The following is a 27015-nucleotide window of genomic DNA, read 5'->3' as shown; positions in this document are numbered from 1 at the left end:
TCTACAAAAATTTTAATTCCTTGTTTTTTCTGATCATTCATTAGTAAAAAAAAAAACGCAAACAAAACTAAAAAAAAAACTCCATTTTTTATTGATAATAAAAAAATCTTGGTTGATTAGCTTGGTGGTATATGGAGTAATTTCTTATACCAGAAGTTAGGTTGTATGAACTCGGGACATGAGATACGATAACCTACGCGATATGATAATTTTTTATAAAATAGGACATCCACACACTTGGGACTCACCACACTAAATAAGTGTAATACATTAATATTCAAATAAATAAACAAGCATTTATAATAAATCATAAATGTAAAATAAAAAATACTTAATTTCTGATTTCAATGTAATTAGTTAAATTCTCAAAATTATTATCACTATTGAAAAACACATTAATAGTGTGTGCATTTTTTTATGCAGGTCATACTAGAGGTGTCAAAATGGGTCATGACATGCGAACACGATTCATCTAACATGCGAAATAAATTTATTAGGGTTGAGGTTAAATAGGTTCATGTTATAAACGAGTCACCCCTTTATAACACGAATATAAATGTGTCGTGTTACGGATTGACACGCAGGTTAGGCGATTTGCCCATTTATATAAGAGTAAAAAAGTAATTTTAGTATTAGATATAAATACTCCAATTAAAACCTATTTAATTTTATTATTGTATTACTTTTTTATTTATTTTTGAATCTTGAAGAATTTATGCATTTTATGTATGGAAAATATTTGTTTAAATATGATTGGAGTTAAATAGGTTAAAATTTAAAAATATTATAAGGAAGTTAAGTGGGTCATATACAGGTCAACACGATCCACGTAACCTGTTTATGATATTAAACGAGTTACACGGGCTATATACGGGTCAAAACTACCCACTTAATCTGTTTATGATATTAGAAGGGTTAAATGTGTCATGTTTGTGTTACTTGCCTAATTTTCATGTCATATTCGTGTTGATAAATTTAACGCAATTATTAAATTGGTCGTGTTTGTGTTAACTCTAATCGTGTCCAGTGTTAGGCGAATTCATGTCGAACCTGACACATCAACCTTTTGACACCCCTAGATCGTACCCATGAATGGCTTTTACTATTGCATACTTTGATAAAAAGCTTCGCAGGATACTTAAGAAGACACATTTTAGCATTGCAACTGTTTTTTAGCATATCTCAATAAGATACAATTTTGTAATGTATTTCATGATCATTTTATTATATACTTTTGTTTATTTTTGAATGATATTATAAAATATTATTTTATCGTTTAATATTGCTCCACCCATCGCACGGGTTATAACACTAGTATATATATGTATAATAAAATTAACAAAATTAACATCCAAAATAATTTAATTATACTTCTAACTCTCTTTTTTTAAAATAATTATATTTCTTGAATCAAGCATCTTAATTTATATGTTTTACTTAATTTATCTAAAATTCATACTATAACTTCATATTTATTAAAATTCTTAATTAATTTATATGACGGTAATTAAAATTTGTTAAAGCCTTCTAATTATAATCAATATTTATGAAATATATTAAGAAAATACCAAAATATAACACTAACAGAAATTTGCTTTGTCAGAACCAACAAGGGTGGTGATTCGCGGAGCTATTAGCAATAGGGAAGGGACTAAACTAACTGGCCCTCAACTAGTCTCTCTGGAAAATGATAGGACCACACTTACGATAGAGGTAATTGCAGCGTTACTCTGCTGTGTCGCTGGAAGAAGAAAGAGAGAGGAAGTTTTCAAGCCACATCGTCGTCGCAGAAGAACCGCAGTCGACCGATCACATGAAGCTCATCGGAAAAACAAGAAGGAGAAAGAGGAGTGAGTTGTCGCTTGAAATCGCAACTCCTCTTGCTCCCAACAATGAAATAGAAAGGAAGAGAGAGAAAGAGAGAGAGAGAGAGAGAGAGAGAGAGAGAGAGGGACAAGTGGCACTATGGTGAGGAGAAGGCGGCATCAGCTGGCTTAGGTGGCGATCGGAGAGAGAGAGAGAGAGAGAAGAGAGTGGCGAGCTGCCGCTAGAACCAGGAAGAGGAAACAAGAAGAAGAAGAAGAGAAAGAAAAAAAAAAGAAAGCAAAGCTTCTAGGGTTTTCTACGGTAATCCGGTTCGATTTGAACCGGGTTTGGTCCAAATCAAGGATTTGGTCTAGTTTCCACTTAATTTATAGGTTTTTCATCTGGTTTAAAGATTTAAATTTGGTTTTTTGAGGTTTGATTCTTAGCATAGAAAATTATTTTCCGTTAAATTTCATTGGTTAAAATTCACGATTAAATTTTTAAATGAAAAATCTTTGAAAATCAATTCATCCTCGAATTTAGAAATGAGAAGGGTAGGGGAAATATCATAGGTAATTATCAAATAAGGATAATAATAGAAGAAATATTATAGTTCATTGTAAGGAAATAGGATAGAATCAATTACAACAAAAATAAGAGGCCTTTAAGCAGAAGGGAAAAGATAAAGATATTTCTTTTGCATTTCAACCGCGACTTCCCACATGCACTCTTCCACATAATGATTTCTCTGTAAGACTTTGATCATGGGAATCTCTTTAGATCGAAGTTTATGAATCTGAAAATCGAGAATCCTAGCTGGTACCTCTTCATAATTCAAATCATCACTCACGTGGATTTCTTGATGTTCTAATACATGCGATGGATCAGGAACATACTTTTGTAGCATGGACACGTGGAAGACTGGATGAATATGAGAAAACTCATTGGGTAAATCCAATTGGTAAGCTACTTCTCCAATTCTCGCAATTATCGGGTAAAGTCCAATATATTTAGGGGCTAACTTCCCTTTCTTCCCAAATTGAAGTATTCCTTTCATATGAGATACTTTGAGGAAACGCAAATCACCCTCTTAGAATGTCACATCTTTGTATTTAGGGTCAGCATAACTTCTCTATCTATCAAAAGCAGTTTTGATTCAATCTTGAATGATAGGTACTCTTTCATATGCGACTTGAATTAATTGAAGCCCCACTAATTGCTTATCTCCTACTTTCCCAAAACAGGTGACCTGCACTTCTTACAATAAAGAGCCTCATAAGGTTCCATACCTATGCTCGCTTTATAGTTGTTATTACAAGAAAATTCTATTAATGGCAGGTGTGAGTCCCAATGTCCTCCAAAATTCAGTATACACATTCAAAGCATATCTTCTAAAGTCTGTATAGTCCTTTCAGACCGTCCATTAGTCTTTGGATGGAAATCTGTGCTAAAATTCAACATTGTCCCTAAAGCTTTCTACAATGATTGCCAAAATTTAGAAGTGAACTGTGTTCCTCTATCAGAAATAATAAAAACTAGAATCCCATGCAGTCGTACTATTTCCTTAATATATATCTTTGCCGATATGATTGTATTATAGGAGGATCTTACTGGAATAAAATAAGCTGTTTTGGTAAGTCGATCCACTATTACCCGAATTGAATCATAACTTCCTCGTGTTTTTGGCAATCCTACCACAAAATCCATAATGATTCTTTTCCAGTTCCACTCCGGTATTGACAATTGTTATAGTAACCCAGCAGGCCTTTGATGTCCTACTTTTACTTGTTGGCAAGTAAGATATCTAGATACAAATTCTACCATATCATTCTTCATTCCTGCCCACTAAGAATTATTCTTCAAATCCCAATACATCTTAGTAATACCAGGATGCACATTATAAGCGGCATAATGAGCCTCATCCAGCATCTCCTTTCTAAGATTATCGACATCGGGTACACATATTGTGTATCATTTCTAAGTATCCCTTCATCATCTACCACAAAATTTCAAGATCCACTGTGAATACTCAAATTTTGAGGCTCAAAAAGCCTGTTTTCCCGGACTGCAAACAGTCCGGCCGGACCGGAGGCCATTCGGAAAGTTCACCGAAAGTATGCCAATATGGTACTTGAAACGTCCGGAAAATTACGAGGATCACAAAACTGGTCCCGGAATATTTTTTGGAGGTACGGAACTCCCGACAAAGCCTTTGGAACGAAAAACTAGCGAGTGGACAGCTCCCGCCGTCCATGGTGGCGGCGCCTGGCAGCAGCCGCCCTCCGGCCTGGTTTTTCCTATAAAAATAGCCCCGAATCGACAGTTTTAGACATTCGGTCTGTGTTGACGGACGCTCTCTTCTCTCCTACGCTCCTTGCGGTTCTTCTACTGCTTTTCTGTATTTAGTGTAGGCTTTTATTAATCTGCTGTTGTGATATTTGGTCACTTAATTGAATTAATTTTAATTAGTATTCCCCAAACAAGGAGCTTAATCTGGAATTTTCAAACTGAAGCTAAGAAGCGGCCGCCGATTAACTCAGATAATAACGAAACTCTGCCTATTTAATTTCAGCATTTTGTGCATATTCTCTTCTACTCTAAACTCTAATTAAATAACTGCATTCACACCATCGTCATCTTGGCAGCAAATTGCCTTAAGTAAATAAGTTTAGGTTAAAATGCCCGATTAATCAATAATTGTGGTATTAATGTTAAAACTCCGAACATATTGGCTAAAGTGCCTAGTTAATTAATAACTACGGTGTAATTGCCTTTATTTCGAACAGTTTGGCTAAAAGTCTAATTAATCAATAATTGTGGCTAAAAGCCTTAATCAATCACGTTTTTGGCAACAAATTGCCTACGGTTTAATCAATCGCTTTTTGGCAACAAATTGCCTATAATTCAAATAACCACTTTTTGGCGACAAATCGCCCAAATATCACCTTTTCTTTGGCAATAAATTGCCTAAATTACATATCATCTTTTGGCACGAATGCCTTAATCATTTTGGCGACAAATCGCCCAACAAAACCCTTTTAGCACAAATGCCCTTAATCATTTTGGCGACAAAATCGCCCAACCAATCTTTGGCAACAAATTGCCTAATCAAACATCAACTTTTGGCACAAATGCCTTAATCAATCATTTTGGCAACAAATAGCCCAAACATCAATTTTTGGCAATAAATTGCCCAATCAAGCACCTTTTGGCAACAAATGCCTAAAAAAGAAAATCAATCAAACTTTGGCAAAATGCCTAAAAAGAAATGCATGAAGCATGCACACATTCATGCATGAAGCATGCCCCTTCAAAATGCCTTTGAATAGGCTTTATTGAACTATGTCGGCTTTGATCTCTCATTCAAACGAGAGTACGTAGGCACGTTCGGGATTTAACCCCGAGCGGCAAGTCGAAATCACCAAAACACTTTACTGGTCCAACTGCATCAAATTACCTTACAAAGCATTTACACTTAGGTTAGTTAATCAGCATGACATAGTCTCGGGATCCACCTCGGGTTCGTAGATTGTGCCTTAAACTTTGGGATAATTAATCTAGACTTAGGTTAATTACAATTGGAGTCATTTAGGGTTCTTTCTTAGTTTTCCCTTATAAAAATAAACTAGGTGGCGACTTTATAAAACACACATGTGAGCATACCTCATTCTAGCACAAATTTTGCCTTCGGGGAGGGTTCACAGTTTGGCGACTTCACTGGGGAGTATGTAATCATTTTGCATAAAGTGGACTACAATTGCTACATCCACTAACCTGCCCTTCTTTAGGGTATTATTTTTATTGTGCTTTGTTTTGCAGGGTACCCTAACACGAATCAAGTGTTCTTTCTTTAAGAATACTGGATAAGGAAATTTGGACTTAATTGTAAAATTTAATTAAAACATTTAAATTTGTTGATTTATTTGCACGATTGAGAATCTTTTTCTCCATTGCATAAAAAAACGAATTTCAAATGAATTTCTTCTCTTCTGTTCAAACTTCTGAGTCTGGATAGCGAGTAGCGCTGATCGGCAGGTCTCCTTGATTATGTCGACGGACAGCCAAAGCGTCCTCCCTGTTACCACAAACCATCCCTAATCCTTTTGGGGGTGGCCCATGGTATGCGTACTGTTAGACCCACGCGAAACTCTTTGTTTCACATGTGGTTAGGTATATCCTTACTCAAGGTTCAAGGGTCCCTTAATAAGCCGATTTTCTATTTGTGTCATAGCCTATAGAACCTATCCTTTAGGGCTGTATGCACCCAATGATGTGAATCATATCATTAAAACGAATTATGACGTGATATTGTCCGCATTCATGACATATCATCTCATAAACATTAAAAATATTAAAAAGAGCATAAAATTTTCTTTTTAGTCATGCACAATTGGACAAGGGAGTCGACCTACCTCACATTCAGCTACCCTGATACACAATACTACCCACTGTACCCTAACCCAGCTACCCTTTATCCTATCAGGTACCCACTGTTCGAGTGCCTATCCAAGTTCCAGTCACACCTACAGTGCTGTCACCAACCTCACCAGCTTCACCAACCTCACCAGCTTCACCAACTTCACCAACTTCAACTGCACCAATGGCATCACTTGCTGACATCCAAAATCTCATGGATCAACTGGAAGCCAGAATGGAGGCTAGAATGAATGAGGCATTAGCTGCCCAGAGAACTGCCCTAATAGCTGAACTAGGTAGTGGTAATGGAAATGGGGCTTCCGCTGGGGGAAGTGATCCTGCTACCTCCAATCAGGGACCTGCTGCTGGACCGACGTCCTCAAACCCTGCCCTTAACCTGGATGACATGCCCTCCAGAACTGCTGCTGAGCTGGAAGCTCAGAAAATGAAAGAAAAACTGGAACTCTTGGAAAGGTCAATCACTGCCCTCAAACACATAAGGAAGTGGTGGACATGGACTCCTTGTCCTTGTTCCCTGAAGCAAGATTGCCGACAACGTTCAAGATGCCTAACATGGACAAGTTTGATGGAACCACTTGTCCCAAAACACACCTGAAAATGTATGTGGGTGCCCTCAACCCGTTTGGCTTGAACAGCGAGCTCCTTGCTCAGTTGTTTCAACAATCTCTGACTGGTGCTGCTTTGAGATGGTTTGTCGGCCTGGATCGGACTAAAATGAAGACCTGGGAAGACATGTGCAATGCGTTTAACACGCTGTACCACTATAATATAGAAGTGGATGTGTGAACACTCAAATTTTGAGGCTCAAAAGCCTGTTTTCTTCCGGACTGCGAACAGTCCGGCCGGACCGGAGGCCTTTCGGAAAGTTCATCGGAAATATGCCAATATGGTACTTGAAACGTCCGGAAAATTACGAGGATCTCGGAACTGGTCTCGGAATATTTTTTGGAGGCCCGGAACTCCCGGAAAAGCCCCCGGAATAAACCTGCCTGCCCCGGTGGCTCAGCCACCGGAGCCAGCCACCGAGCCGGCGGCCCATCCCGGCGGCTCAGCCGCCGGGAAGGCCGCCGACCCGGCGGCCCAGCCGCCGAAAGACCGGCGCTTGGCTGCGGGAAGGCCGCCGAGTCGGCGGCCCAGCCGCCGAGCCGGCGGCCCATCCCGGCGGCCCAGCCGCCGGGCAGGCCGCCGACGAACTGGCGGCCCGGCCGCCGGGCGGGCCACCGAGACCCGGCGGCCCGACCGCTGAGACCCGGCGGCCCGGCCGCCGGGAGGGCCGCCGATCCGGCGGCTCAGCCGGCGGCCCGGCCGCCGAGACTTGGCGGCCCGGCCGCCGGGCGGGCCGCCGAGCCGGCGGTCCATCCGGCGACCCAGCCACCGGAAACAGTCCGTTTTGCGCCTATAAATACAGGCCTCGGGCCTCCTTTTTTCCTCACTCAGTCTGTGTTGACGGACGCTCCTTCTCCCTCTCGCTCCTTGCGAATTCTTTACTGCTTTTTTGCATTTTAATTTAGCTTTTATTGCTTTCTTTCTTTGTTAAGTGGTCATTAAAATTAAATTAATTAATTTCCCTTAACGAGGAGCTTAACCTGGAGTTAAGAAGTGGCCGTCGACTAAATCAGGTACGCAAAACTAAACTCTGTTTTTTTTTTAATTTTAGCATTTCATGCATGCTTCTTTTCTACTCCTCTTAAATTCTATAACTGCATAAATGCATTCATACCATTAACTAGGCAAATAAATTGCCTCAATTAAATAAATTTAAGCTAAATGCCCGGTTAATTAATGATCGTGGTATTAAAGTTTAAATTCGACAATATTGGCTAAAAGCCTAGTTAATCAATAACTATGGTGAAATTGCCTTTATTTCGAACAAGTTTTGGCTTAAGTCTAATTAATCAATAATTGTGACTAAAAGGCCCTAATTAAACACTTTTTTTATTATGGCAATAAATTGCCTATATTTCAATTTAATTAATCACTTTAGGCAAACAAATTGCCTATAAGTGAAGATTAACCTTTTTAGCGACAAATCGCTTAAATTAAATTTCTTTGGCTAAAAGCCTTCAAACAATTTTTTTTGGCAAATAAACTGCCTTAAATCAATCAACTTTGGCGACAATCGCCCAATTAGCATCATTTGGCAAATTAATTGCCTAAACCAATATTTTGGCTTTAAAAGCCTTAAAACAATTCGTTTGGTACAAATGCCTTAAAAATCAATCTTTTGGCAAGAATAAGCCCAAATTAAATTCTTTTGGCTAAAAGCCTCAAAATCAACATTTTGGCACCAAGTGCCTAAATCCTTCAACCTTTTTGGCAAAATGCCTAAACAAAATGCACAAAGCATACACACACTCATGCATAAAGCATCCCATTCAAAGCCCTCCAAAAGAGGCCTATCGAACTACGTTGACTTTGATCTTCCATTCAAACGGAAGTACGTAGGCACGTTCGGGATCTAACCCCGGGCGGCAAGTCGAATCACATAACCTAGTTTCATCAGCATGACATAGTCTCGGGATCCACCTCGGGTTCGAAGACCATGCCTTAGACATTGGGCTAATTAATCTAGTAACTAGGTTAATTAAAATTGGAGTCACTTAGGGTTTTTCCTAGTTTATCCTAAAACAATTAAACAAGGTGGCGACTCATACATTCACGTGCATTTCTTCCTTTAGTCACATGCATTCACATGCCTATGGCATTTTGGGGAGGGGTTCACAGTTTGGCGACTTCGCTGGGGATGAGTAATGCAATCATTTTGCATAAAGTGGACTACTATTGTTGTGTAAACTAACCTGTCCTTCTTTAGGGCATTATTTTACAATACTTTGTTTTGCAGGGTACCTTAGCACAAATCAAGTATTCTTTCTTTAAGAATACGAGATGAGGAATTTAAACTCAAGTTGTACAAATTGATTAAGACATTTTAATTTGTTGATTTATTTGCACGAATTGAGAATCCTTTTCTCCATTGCATAAAAAATGAATTTCAAATGAATTTCTTCTCTCTCTGTTCAAACTTCTGAGTCTGGATAGCAAGTAGCGCTGATCGGCAGGTCTCCTTGATTATGTCGACGGACAGCCAAAGCGTCCTCCCTGTTGCCGCAAACCATCCCTAATCCTTTTGGGGATGGCCTATGGGCATGCGTACCGTTGGACCCACGCGAAACTCTTTGTTTCACATGTGGTTAGGTATATCCATGCTCAAGGCTCAAGGGTCCCTTTATAAGCCTATTCTCTATTTGTGTCATAGCCTATAGAACCTATCCTTTAGGACTGTATGCACCCAATGATGAAAATCATATCATAAACAGATTATGGTGTGTTGTTGTGCGCATTCATGGCATATCATAAACATTTGGGTAAACACAAAGAGAGCAGAAAACACCTTTTATCTTCAATCATGCACAGTTGGACAAAGAGTCAATCTACCTCATATCACTCCCATGATACACCAAACACTATACCTAATCCAACTACCCTTATCCTTACAGGTGCCCACAATCCGAGTGCCTACTCAAGTGCCAATCACACCTACAGTGCTATCACCAACTTCACCAGCTTCACCAGCTACACCGGTTACACCTACGACTCCTGCAATTTTACCTTCACCAATGGCATCACTGTCTGACATCCAAAACCTCATTGAACAACTGGAGGCTAGAATGGAGGCCAGAATGAATGAGGCATTGGCCGCTCAAAGGGCTGCCCTGATAGCTGAATTGGGGAATGGTAATGGTAACGGAAATGGGGCCTCGGCCGGAGGAAGTGGGCCTGCCGCTTCCAATCAGGGTCCTGCTGCTGCTGAACCTACAAACCCTGCCTTGAACTTGGATGACGTACCCTCCAAAACTGCTTCTGAGCTGGAAGCTCAGAGAATGAGAGAGAAGCTAGAGCTTTTAGAAAGGTCAATCACTGCCCTCAAGACCCATAAGGAAGTGGTGGACATGGACTCCTTGTCTTTGTTCCCTGAAGCCAGATTACCAACTAAGTTCAAAATGCCCAACATGGACAAGTTTGATGGAACCACTTGTCCTAAAACTCACCTGAAGATGTATGTGGGTGCCCTTAACCCATTCGGATTGAGCAGTGAGCTCCTTGCTCAGTTGTTCCAACAATCTCTCACCGGTGCTGCATTGAGATGGTTTGTCAGCTTAGATCGGTCTAAGATGAAGACCTGGGAGGATATCTGTAATGCATTTAATTCCCAGTATCACTACAACATGGAGGTGGATGTTACCCGAAGGGAATTAGAGACTACTAAGCAGAAAAATAATGAACCTTTTTCCTCGTTCCTTACGAGGTGGAGGGCCAAGGCCGCCCAAATGATTAACCGGCCTTCAGAACAAGAACAGGTAGACATAATAATAAAGAATCTGCAACCTGTCTACCAACAACGGTTACAAACCCAGTACTTGCCAACGTTTCAGTCGCTCATTGCTACTGCTACGAAGGTAGAAGACCTGATCCAAATGGGGCAACTGAAAGACGACGCAGGAACCTCTAAGTACAAGAAACCCAGCCAAGCTGGCAAAGTCCACGAAGTGGCAAGCATTACCCCCACTAACCCGTTACGTGTGGGGAACATGAGAAATGGCAGCCAGTCAAGAAGAACATACACTGATCTCGGGATGCCAATCCTTTTGGTTTTCCGAGAAGCTGTCAAAGCAAATTACATCAAGCTTTTGGAAGCAAGGCCCCCACCAAATCCTTTACCAAGGAATTACAAAGCAGATGAATACTGTGAATACCATCAGGGGTACGGGCATAAGACTGAAGCGTGTTGGACACTTAGGAACCGCATACAAGATCTGGTGGACAATGGCTCAATCATCCCGAGAAGTAAACCAAACATTAGTACTAACCCCTTACCAAATCATGGGGCAACGGGCCCGAAACCATCACTAAACTGGAAATCGAAGACTTCATGCAGCCTAGTCTCTTTGATGAGGTTGCAGTCATCACAGGAAATGACGGGAATCAAGATCTGCTCAGCCTGATCAAGCCGAACAGAGGGCCTCTTACCAATTGGTACATCGAGGAGGAGCGCACTGCTGATAAACCCCTTCCCGAGTCAAACCTAGCACCAGAGTCCGTTGTCAAGTCCTGTATTGAGTCTGAATCTGAGTCGGAAACCGAGTCAAGAACCAGTTCCACTTCTGAGTCGTCAGTGTCGGATCTAGAAGATCCAGATGTCAAATTTGATGTAACCTTTGAAGACGATTCCGTCATATGTAATAAAGGCCTGCAAATTCTTGATTACCCCGTGTGTTTATTTTTCCAAGCATTTCCAAGCAAAAATAATCAGATAAATGAAGTAAAAAATGAAAAAGTAAAAATAATAATCGGCAAAGAAGAAAATGAACACACATACATTGCATCTGATTGCATGAACAGGGAACAGGTCAGTGAATGTTTGAAGAAATTTGCTGATTGTTTTATGTGGAGGGCAAGTGACATCACGGGAATTGACCCAGCAATAGTGGTGCACAAAATTCCAGTATATCCAGAGGCTAAGCCAGTGAAGCAAAAGCTAAGGAGGCTAAAGACGGAGTGGTCCTTAAAGATCAAGGAGGAAGTAGCTAAGCAATTGGAAAACAAGTTCATAGAACCCATTGCCTACCCGACTTGGTTAGCAAACATAGTGCCGGTTCCTAAGAAGGATGGAAAGGTGCGAATGTGTGTGGATTACCGGGACTTGAACAAAGCATGTCCGAAGGACGATTTTCCCCTGCCACATATCGATCTATTGGTGGACCGAATGGCTGGACATGAGATGGTCTCCTTGACTGATCTCGCAGTTGGATATAACCAAATAATGATGCATCCGCCAGACAAAGAGAAGACGGCATTCATCACAGAATGGGGAACTTACTGTTACAGGGTTATGCCTTTTGGGCTCAAAAATGCCGGGGCAACTTACCAAAGAATGGCAACGACCATCTTCCACGATATGATTCACAAAGAGGTAGAAGTGTATGTGGATGATATGGTGGTTAAATCAAAAACAACTGAAGAACATACAACAGCACTTGAGAAGTTCTTCTTTAGACTTCGAAAGTACAACCTAAAGCTCAATCCAGCAAAGTGCCTCTTTGGAGCTACATCTGGAGTGTTTCTGGGGCATTTGGTCAGTCACAAGGGCATAGAAATTGATCCGTCGAAAGCCAAGGCCATTTTAGGAATGCCAGCACCACGGACCGAGAAGGAAGTACGAGGTTTTCTGGGTAGGCTACAATACATCAGTCGGTTCATCAATCAGTTGGCTGATACTTGTGGTCCTATTTTCAAACTACTCAGGAAAGGAGTAGCGGTCAAATGGAACGAGGATTGTCAGAAAGCTTTTGATCAAGTCAAGCAATACCTGCTATCCCCACCTGTTTTACAACCACCAAGGCTAGGAAAGCCTTTGCTATTGTACCTATCAGTGACAGAGGAAGCTATGGGTGCAATGTTAGCTCAGCAAGCAAAAGATACAAGGGTAGAAAATGCCGTGTATTACCTCAGCAAGAGGATGCTAGAATACGAATTGAAATATAATAAAATAGAGAAGCTGTGTTTGGCTCTGGTCTGGGCATGTACAAAGCTGCAGCATTACCTCTCATCTTACACTACGCATGTTATTTCTGAATCGAACCCCTTGAAATTCCTTATGGAGAGGCCGGTTCTAGACTGTAAGATGGCTAAGTGGGTGTCAGTGCTCGCAGCCTATGACCTGAAATTTGTACAAAGAAAGGCAGTGAAGGGCGGAGCTTTAGCTGATCAATTAGCGGAATTACCGATCGAAGACCAAATGCCGGAGGTGGAATTTCCCGATGAGGACTTGTTAAGCTTGGAAAGCGAAGCCTGGGAGATGTACTTCGATGGAGCTTCGAACTATCATGGAAATGGGGTTGGAGTTGTATTCAAAACTCCTTGTGGAGAATACATCCCAATTGCAGTTAAACTAGATTTCGCTTGCACCAACAACGAAGCCGAATATGAAGCTTGCATCAAGGGGTTAGAAGCGGCCCTTGAAAAGGGAATAAAATTCCTCAGGGTTTTCAGAGATTCCAACCTAATAGTCTCCCAAGCCCTAAGGAAATGGAAGATTAAAGAAGAACGTTTGGTTCCTTACCTACAACGTTTGGACGAATTGGCTCAACAGTTTGAAGAGTTATCGTTCCACTACCTGCCGCGAGCCAAGAATCAGTTTGCCGATGCCCTAGCTACTTTGGCCTCCATGGTTAATGTAGAGGGAGACCAAGTCATTCGACCTCTGACAGTCCGGCTACAGAAACAGCCAGCACACGTTATGAATTTGGTGGATGACAAGCCTTGGTACTGGGATATACAGAATTATCTTCAGAGTGAAGCCTATCCGGAGGGATCCACTAAAACTGATCAACGGACATTGAGACAGTTAGCATCTGGATATTTCCTTACTGAGGGAATTCTGTACAAAAGAAGTTGGAATGGCTTGCACCTGAAGTGCGTAGACGAAGAAGAGGCTCAAACCATCATGGATTCCTTACATAATGGGGAATCTGGTCCACACATGCATGGGATGGCCCTGGCTCGGAAAATTATGAACCTGGGTTATTACTGGTCAACTATGAACGAAGATTGTGTGAGGCACACACGGAAATGCCACGAGTGTCAAATCTTCGCTAAACTGCAAAGGCAGCCTCCGATCAATCTGAATCCCATAGCCTCGCCATGGCCTTTCGCAACTTGGGGCATAGACATAATTGGAAAGATCCATCCGAAGGCCTCTAATGGCCACCAATTTATCCTGGTTGCTGTTGATTATTTCACAAAGTGGATCGAGGCAGCCTCCTATTCGGTTTTGAATGCCAAGAAGGCAGCACAGTTCGTTCGTACCAACATCCTTTGTCGGTATGGAACACCATTCGAGATTATCACTGATAATGGATCTCATTTTCAAAACGAGTTTTCAGACCTGCTGAAGCGAAAGAAGATCCAGCATCATAAATCCTCTCCCTACCGTCCACAAACAAACGGGGCTGTTGAGGCTGCAAACAAGGCCATAAAAGTCATTTTGCAGAAGACGGTGCAGAAGCATAGGGCATGGCACGAACAGTTACCATTTGCCTTGTGGGGATACAGGACCTCCATCAGAGCGCCCACCGGGGCAACCCCGTATTCCTTAGTGTATGGTATGGAAGCAGTGCTGCCTATTGAGCTGGAAGTTCAGTCGGCAAGAATTATCCGAGAAAGCCAGATCAGCGAAGCAGATTGGGCCGAGAACTATCATATGCAACTCTTGGGTATGGACGAAAAGCGATTGCGAGCAATCCACCAGACTCAAGTTTATCAAAGGAGAATAGCGCGGCATTTTAATAAAAAGGTTAAAAATCGGAAACTCGAAGAAGGTTGTTTGGTTCTGAAAGAAATTAGACAGCCAATCATAGACCCACGTGGGAAGTTCCGTCCTCATTGGGCCGGGCCCTATGTGTTGAAGAAGATATTATCCGGCGGAGCCGTCGTCTTGACTGATTTAGATGGTTTGGAATTTACAAATCCATGTAATTTAGATCAGTTGAAAAGATATTATGTGTAATCATTGCATGATGTAAATGAACTACATTAGGCCTGATTCTCTTTGGAAAAAAGAAATTATATATCGGAGATATGTAGGCAACCCTCATTGGGTGCGGTCTAAGCATTAGTAAAAAAAAATCGTCATTTCACAAATTTCATGCTTCTTTGCCAAAAAAAAAAAAAGAAAAAGGAAAATAAGAAAAAACCTGCTAAGTTGAAAACCCGAAAGGGCGACTTAGGCAAAAGTCGGGGCCCGCTAAGCTGAAAACCCGAAAGGGCAGCTTAGGCAAAAGTGGGTAGCTCGCTAAGCTGAAAACCCGAAAGGGCGGTTTAGGCAAAAATTAGAGCTTAAATAAATAAAGTTGGAAAATGCTTGGAAAGCTAAACAACATTCTCAATTTAAGCAATAAAGTCAAGAAAATGAAGGAATCCAAAATAAAGCTAAGTCCAAGACAAAAGTATAAAACATACATCCAAAAATCCAAAATCCCAAATAAAGATCAAACAACAATGAAAGTCCAAAAAGCCTATAGAAGTCTAGGCATCCCGTCGCCTCCGCGGGGCGGCATCCTCTGAGTCTCCTATCTGCCCAGCCTCGCCGGTCCGAGGAGCCAACATAATCTCCTCACCAGTCCCAACCTCATCCTCAGCATCAGCCTGAACCCAACCTTCGAGTACGCTCAGCAGTGCAGTCCTCCTTGGTCTCTCAATTGGCCAGACAGTAGTAATAAACCAAGCCCGATACTCAGGAGAAGTCTGAACACTGGCAGGGTTAGGCAAAGGCCTAACCATTTGATGATCTCTTACCCAAGCCCTAAGGACAGCTCGGGTAACACCTGGAGTGATGGCCGAATCAGCTGAAAAGTCATCTATAACCGGAACAGTTTGATCTATCCCCATTTGTCTTAAAACGCGCAAAGCGCAGTACCAAGTACAATGGGTGAGGCCCAGAAGATAAACCCGAGAATGGCGAAAGCTGACCTGGATGAAACGGGTAACATTGTACCAAGGAACGAACCACAATATCTCATCGGGGCCCAACTCAATCAGCCATGAAGTCCATGCATCAGTAGAAGGGCGTGTGATTAAGATCCTCCGGGTACGATACTGAGAAGGATTGTAGGGTAAAAGAGTAGGAGCGGCAACCACTTGGAGATGGTCCCTCAACCATACCTGAGTAATGGATCCTTTCTATTACAATGAAATAATAAAAGGAAAAGGAAATGGGAAAGGTAGTAAAGGGAAATACCTGGAGAATGATGGGAGAGACTGTCCATTCCTCAAACCCTAAAGCAGCCCTGTCGAGGCTCCTAATAGTCTCTGCCAGTACGAGACCACCGATGCAACCCATGTCTTCCATTTGCCAAACCATGGGACAAAGGCGCAGATCCCCGAAGCCTGGATCCCGGTTAAACAAGAAGCCAGCCAACAAACAGAAAACTAAAGCCCGCATCCTCAGCCTCATCCGGTTTGGGTCATCTGGTTGAGCCTCTGAGAACTCATCAATCAGGGGCAGCAGGATCGCTTTCTGGTCATTAACGATCATAGCTCTAGCTTGGGGCCGGCTGAATCGAAACAGGGTCTCAAACGATCTAATATACCCAGCTTTTATCTCATGCCTGACCAAAGGGGCATTAGGGTCACATCCCACAATGGCACAAAACTCCTCAAAAAGAGGGCACATCTCTTCCATCATGGCCCCGAACCGGAAAACGTGGGCCTCGGGGTCCCAAAATCTAATGCAGGCCCTCAAAAAATCCCAATCAATTACCACACCTCTGAGAGTAATGGCAGGAGAAAGACCGTACCTCCCCAGATTGATCTTTTCAACTTTGGAGAGACTCCTAGTCCAGCTGTGCATGCTATGGTTATAGAAGGGATTCATTGTTCTTTTCTTTCTTGTTTTATGTTATCTTTCCTAAAAAGAAAAATGATAAATAAATAAAAATAATGAAAGACTGAAAAATAAAAATAAAAATAAAAAAAGTATAATAATAAAAAATAAAAAAAATAATAAAAACTGACCGAAATTGGACTTTTTCTGGCACAGAATTCGAGAAGAGAAAAAAAAGGGGCTGAAATCTAGCTTTTATAGAAGGAAATTCAGAGTCGGTGGCCCGGCCCGGCGGCCCAGCCGCCGAGCCGGTGGCTCGACCCGGCGGCCCGACCGCCGAGTCAACGACCCAGCCGCCGAGCCGGTGGCTCGACCTGGCGGCCCGACCGCCGAGTCAGCGACCGAGCCGCCGAGCCGGCGGCCCGGAACGGCGGCCCAGCCGCCAAGGGCCAGCGGCCAGCCGCCGAAACCGGCCGCCGAGCCGGCGGCCCAGCCCGGCGGCCCCACCCGGCGGCCAGCCGCCGGCCCCAAAAAAAAAAAAAAAAAAAAAAAAAAAAAAAAAGAGAGAGAAACTGAAATAAAATCCTTTTTGTTTTTTCTCTCTTTTCCTCTCAGACCTAATAAACCATGCATACATGTTTTTTTTTTGTCAAGTTTTGTTAGTACTGATCAAGTGCAGGTACAGATAAAGCTCAGTACAAGATACATATCAAGTGCAGGTACAAAAGTTCAGTACAAGATACATATCAAGTGCAGGTACAGACAAAAGTTCAGTACAGCAATAAAAAGGTAGAGCAGAAGCTATCAGCGGCGGGGCCTCCTCCTCCTCTGATCATCAAAGGCCATCTGAGTCCAGGCCACAGCCACTTCTTGCTGCAATCCAAGAATCAGCTCCATCATCTGATTAACCAACCCGACAGGAACCTGAAAGTTATACAGAGAAAGACACGAGTCAATATCAAAGCTCTTACAAATCCTTTTTGTGAGAGATGTATCAGGTTTTACCTCAGTAATGTCCTCGGAAGGAAGAGCCAGGCGATCCACACCCTCCAGGGAGACTTCTCGAGTAGCTGGAGGGCCGTCGGGTACAAAGTGGGAAATACTGTAGGGTAGGCGGAGATTAACCAGATCCGGATGAAGCGGCCCGGTAGCCTCCAGAATGGCCCGAGGAGCCCTAGAAGGGCCTGCCGGTCGGCTAGGCCCGGCCTGCGAAGAACCCCCAACCGGAGTAGAAGAAGTAGGATCAGTCACAGGCCTCCTCCTTGGAGTCCTAGTTGAAGGACCCGAAGCTCGGGAAGAACGAGTGCCAAACGGCTGAGAAGGAGCCGGTCCTTGGAAATCATCAAGACGAGATCCAATGGGCTGCATTAAAGTAATGCGGCAGAATTCATCATAATCTCCCTCCATAACGAATTCCAAGTATGGAATGCCCTCGGTATGAGTAGCAGTGAGCACCATCTGTTTGCCCGCTCGCATGTCAGTGGGAGGGGGATAAGGGACAGAACGGCAGCCTCTTATTTGGATGTCCACTCTTTCGCCCAAGTAATATCGGCGTAAGAATGGATGCGACAGAACCACCCTCCACGACATGATTCATAAAGAAGTTGAGGTGTATGTGGACGACATGGTTGTTAAATCGAAAACAGCTGAAGAACATACCACAGCACTTGAGAAGTTCTTCCTTAGGCTTCAAAAGTACAATTTAAAGCTCAACCTGGCAAAATGTCTGTTTGGAGCTACATCCGGAGTATTTCTGGGGCATATGGTCAACCGGAAAGGCATAGAGATTGACCCTTCAAAAGCCAAAGCCATTTTGGAAATGCCAGCACCGAAGACGGAAAAGGAAGTTCGGGGTTTCCTGGGAAGCTACAGTACATCAGCCGGTTCATTAATCAATTGGCCGATACTTGTGGTCCGATCTTCAAATTACTCAGGAAAGGGGTATCCGTCAAATGGAACGAAGATTGCCAGAAAGACTTTGATCAGGTCAAACAGTATTTACTATCTCTGCCAGTCTTGCAACCACCAAGGCCAGGAAAACCTTTGATATTGTACCTATCAGTGACAGAAGAAGCGATGGGTGCAATGCTAGCTCAACAAGCAGAAGACACCAGGGTAGAGAATGCCGTGTACTATCTTAGCAAAAGGATGCTAGACTATGAGCTGAAGTATAATAAGATAGAGAAGTTATGTCTGGCTCTAGTTTGGGCTTGTACAAAGCTGCAGCACTACCTTTCATCCTATACCACATATGTTATCTCTGAATCGAATCCCTTGAAATTCCTTATGGAGAGGCCGGTTCTTGATAGTAAGATGGCTAAGTGGGTGTCAGTGCTCGCAGCTTATGACTTGAAATTTGTACAATGGAAAGCAGTAAAAGGAGGAGCCTTGGTTGACCAATTAGCGGAACTGCCCGTGGAAGATGAAATGAAAGAAGTGGAGTTTCCCGACGAAGATCTCTTGAATGTGGAAAATGACGTTTGGGAGATGTATTTTGATGGAGCTTCGAATTATCACGGAAATGGAATTGGAGTCGTGTTCAAAACTCCTTATGGAGAATACGTCCCAATCGCAGTCAAGTTAGATTTCGACTGCACCAACAATGAAGCCGAGTATGAAGCTTCCATTAAGGGGTTAGAAGCGGCCCTGGAAAAAGAGATAAAAGTCCTTAGGGTTTTCGGGGATTCCAATTTAATAGTCTCTCAAGCTCTAAGGAAGTGGAAAATTAAGGAAGAGCGTTTGGTTCCTTACCTACAACGCTTGGATGAATTGGCTCAACAATTTGAGGATCTATCTTTCCATTACTTGCCCCGAGCCAAAAACCAATTTGCTGATGCCCTTGCTACTTTAGCTTCCATGGTCAATGTGGAAGGGAATCAAATTATTCGACCTTTGACAGTTCGACTACAGAAACAGCCGGCCCACATCATGAATTTGGTCGATGACAAGCCCTAGTTTTGGGACATACAGAATTATCTTCAAGACGAGGCTTACCCGGATGGATCCTCGAAGACTGATCAACGGACATTGAGACAGTTAGCATCTGGATATTTCCTTATTGGGGGAGTTCTATATAAAAGAAGTTGGAACGGTTTGCACCTAAGATGCGTAGATGAAGGGGAAGCTCAAACCATTATGGATTCCTTACACAACGGGGAGTCCGGTCCACACATGCACGGGATAGCTCTGGCTCGAAAAATCATGAACCTGGGTTATTACTGGTCAACTATGAATGCAGATTGCGTGAGGCACGCACAGAAGTGCCATGAGTGTCAAATTTTTGCTAAGCTGCAAAAACAGCCTCCGGTCAATCTGAATCCCATTGCTTCACCCTGGCCCTTCGCAACTTGGGGCATAGATGTGATCGGAAAGATCCACCCAAAGGCTTCCAATGGTCATCAATTCATCCTGGTTGCTGTAGATTATTTCACTAAGTGGATCGAGGCAGCCTCTTATTCGGTTTTGAATGCCAAGATGGCGGCACAGTTCGTTCGTACTAACATCCTTTGTCGGTACGGAACGCCATTTGAGATCATCACCGATAATGGGTCCCACTTTCAGAGTGAATTCTCTGATTTGTTGAAAGAAAAGAGAATCCAACATCATAAGTCCTCACCCTATCGTCCACAAACAAATGGGCCTGTAGAGACTGCAAATAAGGCTATAAAAGTCATTTTGTAGAAGACAGTTCAAAAGCACAAAGCTTGGCATGAACAGTTACCAAATGCCCTATGGGGATATAGGACTTCAATCAGAACGCCCACCGGAGCAACTCCGTATTCCTTGGTATATGGTAAGGAGGCAGTGCTGCCTGTTAAACTGGAAGTTCGGTCGGCAAGAATCATCCGGGAAAGCCAAATCAGCGAAGCAGATTAGGTCCAGAATTACCACCTCCAACTCCTGGGTATTGACGAGAAAAGATTACAAGCGATCCACCGAACTCAAATTTACCAGAGGAGAATGGCTAGGCATTTTAATAAGAAGGTCAAAGACCGAAAATTGGAAGAAGGTTGTTTGGTCTTGAAGGAAATTAGACAACCAGCACTACAAAAAAAATGCCATTTTGCGACCGACAAATCGGTCTCAAAATGGCTCATATCAGTCGCTAATTTCACTTAGCGACCGATCTGCGATCGACCAATGTCGGTCGCAAAAAAGCTGGTCGCAAACAAATTTTGCAACCGATGAGACAATCGGTCGCAAATTAGAGACCGATAGAATCGGTCGCAAATGTGAATAATCGGTCGCAAATTTTTTGTCATGGTTTAATTGGAAATTCAGTTGTAAATTTGGTCGCAGAAAATCTGTTGCAATTTTTTTAAATCGGTCGCGAATTGTAAATTCAAAATTTTTATTTTTGGTATCAAATCGGTCTCAAATCGGTCGCAAAATTGGAAAAAAATTAAAAAAATAAATTAATTATTGTGAAACCAAAATTTTTCCGCACTTGTGAAAATTGACATATATACATATATATCACACATGCAATTCAAGAACAATATAAAAATGTAATTTTTATTGTACTGAACAAATTAAAATATCAAAATACAAATGAAAAACTAAAAAGGTCCAAAATCAAATCTATGCTGCTGGTCATCTGCAGGATCCGATGTCGGATCTCCCGATGTCGGATCGCTGGGAGGAGTACCTGCTGGATGTGATGTAGTGCCAAGAGGGGTGACCAATGTATCGTCTGCAGCATCGAGATCAGGAGCCAGTAGTGGCTGCTGCTGAGACGTCGAAACATGTCGGTCTGTAGCAGGCGCAGGATCAGAGGAAGAAGTACCAGCACGGGGCTCACCGGACAGCCGCATCACATGCGCTCTAAGCTCTGCAATCTGTCTCTGCTGATCAGCAAGCTGAGCCCATATATCATCATTATAGTGCGAGTCAGTGTGCTCGGGCTGTGGTGCTGCACTGGCTGTAGAAGCGTGAGCTGCCGAGCCGCAGTAAAACTGTGATGCTTGAGACCCGATGCCGTATACCTTCCTCTTCTTCTCGCCCCCTACAGCCTCGAGATAAAGCGCTACCTCGTCAATTCTTGACTCAGCTTCGGATTCATCGGTCTGAGAAGTAACAATACGCTCCTGAGCTGTAGTATAGTTCTCCTGAAAACAAAAAATTAATTAATCAATGCAATTGCAAGCTTTATTATATTGAACTTTGTACATCTTCGCAATTATTAGAGGGTAAATGTAAATATTATTCATTGTTACTTACATTGACGCTCAGCGCACGTCTATCGACAAACGTATTACGATCGTGGTCCTTCGTGTGAGTGTATGTAAACACCTCAATCGGTGTGGGCTCACGACCTAATTCTTTAGCCTGTAATGAATTTTTATGCATAATATATTAATATATATAGTGTCCTTTCATTAAACATCAGTTTCTTGTAAAGGGACTAGTTCACTTACTAATAATCGAGCTGTCTCTATAGCAGATATAGATCCGCCTGTGTGTCGCGAAGGTCCTGCTCCATCACCGCCAGTCTCACTACGCCTGTTTTGTGCAAATATCTCCCGCTTTCTCTTGAATGCAGGATCCTCCCAAGCCTTTTGCCAGCTCTCCCATATCTCCTGAGACACGCACTGCTGCTTCTTACCGCTTCTTCTCCATCACCGTCAGCATATCGATCGGCGCATATCTTCTCCCAGGCTACTTTCAGCATAGCCGTAATGGCCTCGTCCCATATGAAATGTTTCTGCAAAAAAATGAAATATAGCGTTTCAACACTAAGGATGTATCTTGAATTCTAAACATTGAATGATGATATAACTTAAACCAAAGAGTACCTGGAACTCCTCCCAATAAAAGTCTCTTGCCTCTTGTGGTACGGCATCCCATGTGTATCCTTCTTTATGCAGCTGTAGCTTGATTATCTTCAAAATTTGCCTCGCTGCTCGAGAAGATGGATATATGCTGAAAAAAAAAACAGTAGTGAAATATAATTACACGAAAGCATCATAATCTGAACAAAATATGCCTGCGGAAAATTTGAATAAGTACTTACTGTCCCGCTACCAAACTGAGGGTGGTACGTGGATCTCATGAAGCTGCAAAAGAAGTGACAAATGTTATAAATTTTTAGATAATTAATATATAATTAAAATGACAGTTATGACATTTATGATTATTGCCTTGCACAGTAGGTGACTGTGCAGCTGGTGGAGTCTGTACTGGTCCAAAAACGGGGGTAAAAGAGGAAGGAGCAGAAGGCTGTGATGGCGGCAATACTGGACGCTGAGCAGAGGATGAAGCCCCAGACGTACCTGAAGAAGGATGTGATGGCGACAGTACTGGTCGCTGAGCAGATGACGAAGCCCCAGATGTACCTGACGAAGGATGAGGGATTGACCATCCTCGTCCATGGGCACTGCGTCCAAGGCCACGACCTCCACGCGAACCACTGCTGGACGCGTCAGAATCAAACGCTCTGCCTCTAGCCATCTGTACTGCAGATATCAGAACCTAGATAAAATGAATTTATACAATTATATGAATTGTGGAACATGTGGTAAATATGAGTAAAGAAAGTTAATACCATTGAAATTCTTCATTAATAATATTAATTAGATATACATTTATGAATTTGTAATAGTAAAACTGCTCTAAGTTTTAAGTGTCTTCAATATCATCTGCTTCGTCCTCCTCTTCATCAGCTTCCTCTTCTTCATATTCGTCTTCTGAGGTACCCATGATGATTTGATCTTCTTCCTCTTCATCATCTGATGCTCCTATTTCAACATAAGATCGACTTTCATCATCCAATCTATCTGTTAAATCTTCAACAACTTGCATCGGTTGCGTTTCAACCCTAACTTCTTGAAATGGCTCCGATACTGCGAGTGAAGCAGATTGTTTGGTTTCAAGTGCATGAACAACTGATCTAGCCTTGATTTTACACACTGCCATCCAATTGCATCGGTCTCGTTTAAACGATGGATATGGGACATAGTACACCTGTGCAGCTTGCATTGCCAACACAAAAGGTTCATACTTTGTATATCTTCTTCTTTGATTAATATCTACCAGATTATACTTAGGATGAACCTTCGTGCCAATGTTTGGCGTAGGATCAAACCATTCACATTTGAATAAGATTGTGCACTTCATTGGTAGGCCTGGATATTCTAACTCCAAAACCTCAACCAATTTCCCATAAAAATCGTTTGACACATCACTGTAGTTTGATCCTTTTATGCACACACCGCTGTTCATTGTCTTTCTGCTTCTCCCATAACCCTCAGTGTGAAACTTGTAACCGTTTACAAAGTAGCCAGAGTAGGCATTAGCAACCGGTAATGGCCCCTTTGCCAGATCCGTAATAAATCTGTTACGGATATCGATTCCCGAGCTTCGAGCCTATGGGAAATAGTAATGAAATGAGTGAGATTTAATAAATGTACATTCCATGTTGTGTACATTGAAAGTAACTTACATAATATTTGAACCATTCTGCAAATTCGGTGTCCAGCTTTGCATCAACTGCAGTATCAGTCAAATTAGGATTTTGAAGCCGCAAAAGATTGATATATTTCCTATTTATCAATGAACCAAATTAGCATAAGTATGATTTAACAACCGTTTACAAAGTTCAGACTGTTTACATTATTTATACTTACTGTACATATGGTGTGATCTCTTCGTAATTCAATAAAATATAGGTTTGAGCCGCTTGTATCTCTGCATCAGTCAATCGTCTTTTTTTTTTATTTACCAATCGTACGCCCAGGATAGGTGAAAATTTTTAGATTTCCTTCAAACTCAGATTGTACGCGATCTCCTTTGTCATCGTTACGTGGCACTCTCCGATGCTTGGTGAAAACATGTTGGTCAAAGTAGTGTGAACAGAATGTGGAAGCTTCTTCCACCAAATATGCATTGCAAATGGATCCCTCGACCTTTACCTTATTGCGCACATTCTTTTTAATTTTCTGCAGGTGTCTGTGATTGTACAATGCCAATATATAAGTATAAGTTGAAATAAATGATGTAATCATTAGAATGAGATGTTAGTGAATCACCTCTCAAATGGATACATCCATCGATATTGTACCGGTCCAGCTAAACGACATTCATAGGGCAAATGAACCGGCAGATGTTCCATAGAATCAAAGAAGCTGGGTGGAAAAATTTGCTCCAACTTGCACATCACAACTGGGATTTCTTGCGCTAATTGGTCCATATCATCGCATCGGATAACAGTCATCGTCAATTCCTTGAAAAAGAGACTCAATTCTATCATTGCTTCCCAAATTTTTCCTAGTAATAATTCCCGGAATGCCACAGGGATCAATCTTTGCATGAAAACATGGCAGTCATGGCTTTTCATGCCAAACAATCTGTACTTCCTCATGTCCACACATCTACCCATATTTGAACAGTAGCCATCTGGAAACCTTAATGATCGTAACCATTCGCACAATAATTGTCTTTGGGGTTTATCTAAACAATAACATGCCTTCGGAAACTTACTAGTAATTACAGATTGCTCGAGTTCTGGTTGACGACAAATTTCCTTCATGTCTGCTCTCGCTTTTGCATTATCTTTGGTTTTCCCTTCAATGTTCATGACAGTGTTGAACAGATTTTTGAACACATTTTTTTCTATGTGCATGACATCAAGGTTATGACGGATAAGTGAACTCCAGTATGGCAAATCCCAGAAGATGCTTCGCTTTTTCCACCCGCTATTCCTACCAATTCTTGTATTTACCTCATCTGCACCCAACTCTGTAACTTTCATAAGCCCCAGATCTTCAATTTCTTGTAATATTTCTGCTCCAGACTTCACAGGTGGAGGGGGTTCAACAATAGTCGTGTTCTTTCTAAAGCATTGTCGATTTCTCCTCTAAGGGTGAGATTCTGGTAAGAATTTGCGATGACAATCAAACCAACATTGTTTACCTCCATTCTTTAGTGTAAATGCATTAGTGTTTTCCATGCAATGAGGACAAGCCAATTTGCCAGCCGTACTCCACCCAGATAACATTCCAAATGCTAGAAAATCACTGATGGTCCAAAGCAAAGCAGCTCGCAGTATGAAATTCTGATTGGTCAAAATATCAAATGTTTCAACCCCATATTCCCATAAATAATTAAGTTCGGCAATTAAAGGCTGCAGAAACACATCAATTTTATGTTTTGGATTAGTAGGCCCAGGAACAATAACACACAAAAACATATATTCATCTTTCATACACATTGACGGTGGTAGATTATATGGTGTCACAATGACAGGCCATGATGAATGACGCGGAACCCAATGAAAATAAATTTCATGAACTCAATGACAAGTTTTGGAAGAGATCCAAGATCAAACTAAACCCCTCTCTATGGCACCCAAAGCTTAAAGAAGCAAGAACACCAATAATAGAGAAAAGAATAAGATAAACGCCACAATTAGATTGATAAGTTTACCTTGATTCTTGATGCAATTAGAAGAATGCAATCTCACACTCTCTAAAAACATGAACACGCCTAAGCATGAAGTTGAAGAAGAAACTCTCTTTAATTCATTAATTGTCTCCTAAAATCTACAAAATAACAAGCTATTTATACTAATCTAAGAGGTCCAGATCCTTAGAGGATTTAGAGTTAGCTAAGGAGTAGGATTTAGCAAATCTAAACCAACTAAGGAGTTGACTAACAAAATCATAACTACTTAAGGATTTGGAGATCTAATCCAAATCCACTAAAGATTGACTAAATCTAATCAAAATAAGGCTAATTATTCAAGGGTGGCCGAAATATTGGAGGCCCAACCCATTAACAAAGCAAAAACTCAAAAAAATAACTAGCTAATATTTGAGAGGCAGGGAAGTGCACGGCCTGGGGCGTGCTGACTGGCACGGGCGTGCGTGCATGTATGTGTGTCCATCGCGAGAGGCAGAGAAGTGCAAGGCCTGGGGCGTGCTGATTGGCACGGGCGTGCGCGCATGTATGTGTGTCCCTCGCGAGAGGCAGAGAAGTGCACGGTTTGGGGTGTGCTAGTTGGCACGGGCGTGCTCCAAATCATGTGTTGTTCCTTGAAAGGCAGTAGCTTGCACGGTCTGGGGCATGCCACCTTGCACGGGCGTGCTTACCAACTCAACATGTGCTTCTATTAATGTGAGAAACTTAGGTGTTTCTTCAAGTTCTTCATAGCACTTGTTGAAAGCAAGGTCATGGAGCTCTTGTGTGATTTGCCCTTGAATGTATAAGGACATGGTTGCTCCATACTTCTTTGCACGGCTCCTTGTAATTGGTCCACTAGGAAGTGCTAATGGATTGCCATTGTTGTGGCCCTTGTTCCCTTGAGCTTCATAGGTGGTTGGTAGTAGTGGATCCGTATCATCCCCCCCTTCTTTAAAAAGATTTGTCCTCAAATCTGCATCCATGTCAAAGGG

At 42.2% G+C, this 27015-nt stretch overlaps 2 protein-coding genes across 2 annotated transcripts in view; both read right to left on the bottom strand.

Annotated features, from left to right (window-relative positions):
* Window positions 1–15323: 15323 nt before the first annotated feature.
* LOC149496144 (uncharacterized) lies at window positions 15324–16702 on the bottom strand. Its single transcript, XM_089722068.1, has 2 exons — window positions 16040–16702; window positions 15324–15963 (listed from the first exon to the last, which is right to left on the bottom strand). The coding sequence occupies exons 1-2, from the start codon at window positions 16673–16675 to the stop codon at window positions 15328–15330; spliced, it is 1272 nt and encodes a 423-aa protein (XP_089578194.1). The 5' UTR covers window positions 16676–16702; the 3' UTR covers window positions 15324–15327.
* Window positions 16703–17278: 576 nt separating this feature from the next.
* LOC149496143 (uncharacterized) overlaps window positions 17279–27015 on the bottom strand; it is a 23346-nt gene continuing 13609 nt past the window's right edge. The window contains exons 2-3 of the mRNA XM_089721284.1: window positions 17630–17986; window positions 17279–17548 (exon numbers count right to left, since the gene is read on the bottom strand). Coding sequence (XP_089577410.1) covers window positions 17429–17548; window positions 17630–17986 — 477 coding nt within the window. The 3' untranslated portion in view covers window positions 17279–17428. The remainder of the gene's footprint in view (window positions 17549–17629; window positions 17987–27015) is intronic.

Source organism: Jatropha curcas, chromosome 5, assembly GCF_041381405.1.
Source record: "Jatropha curcas cultivar XTBG-Jc1 chromosome 5, XTBG_Jcur_1.0, whole genome shotgun sequence".
NCBI lineage: Eukaryota > Viridiplantae > Streptophyta > Magnoliopsida > Malpighiales > Euphorbiaceae > Jatropha > Jatropha curcas.
This window is presented reverse-complemented; position numbering and strand designations above follow the sequence as displayed.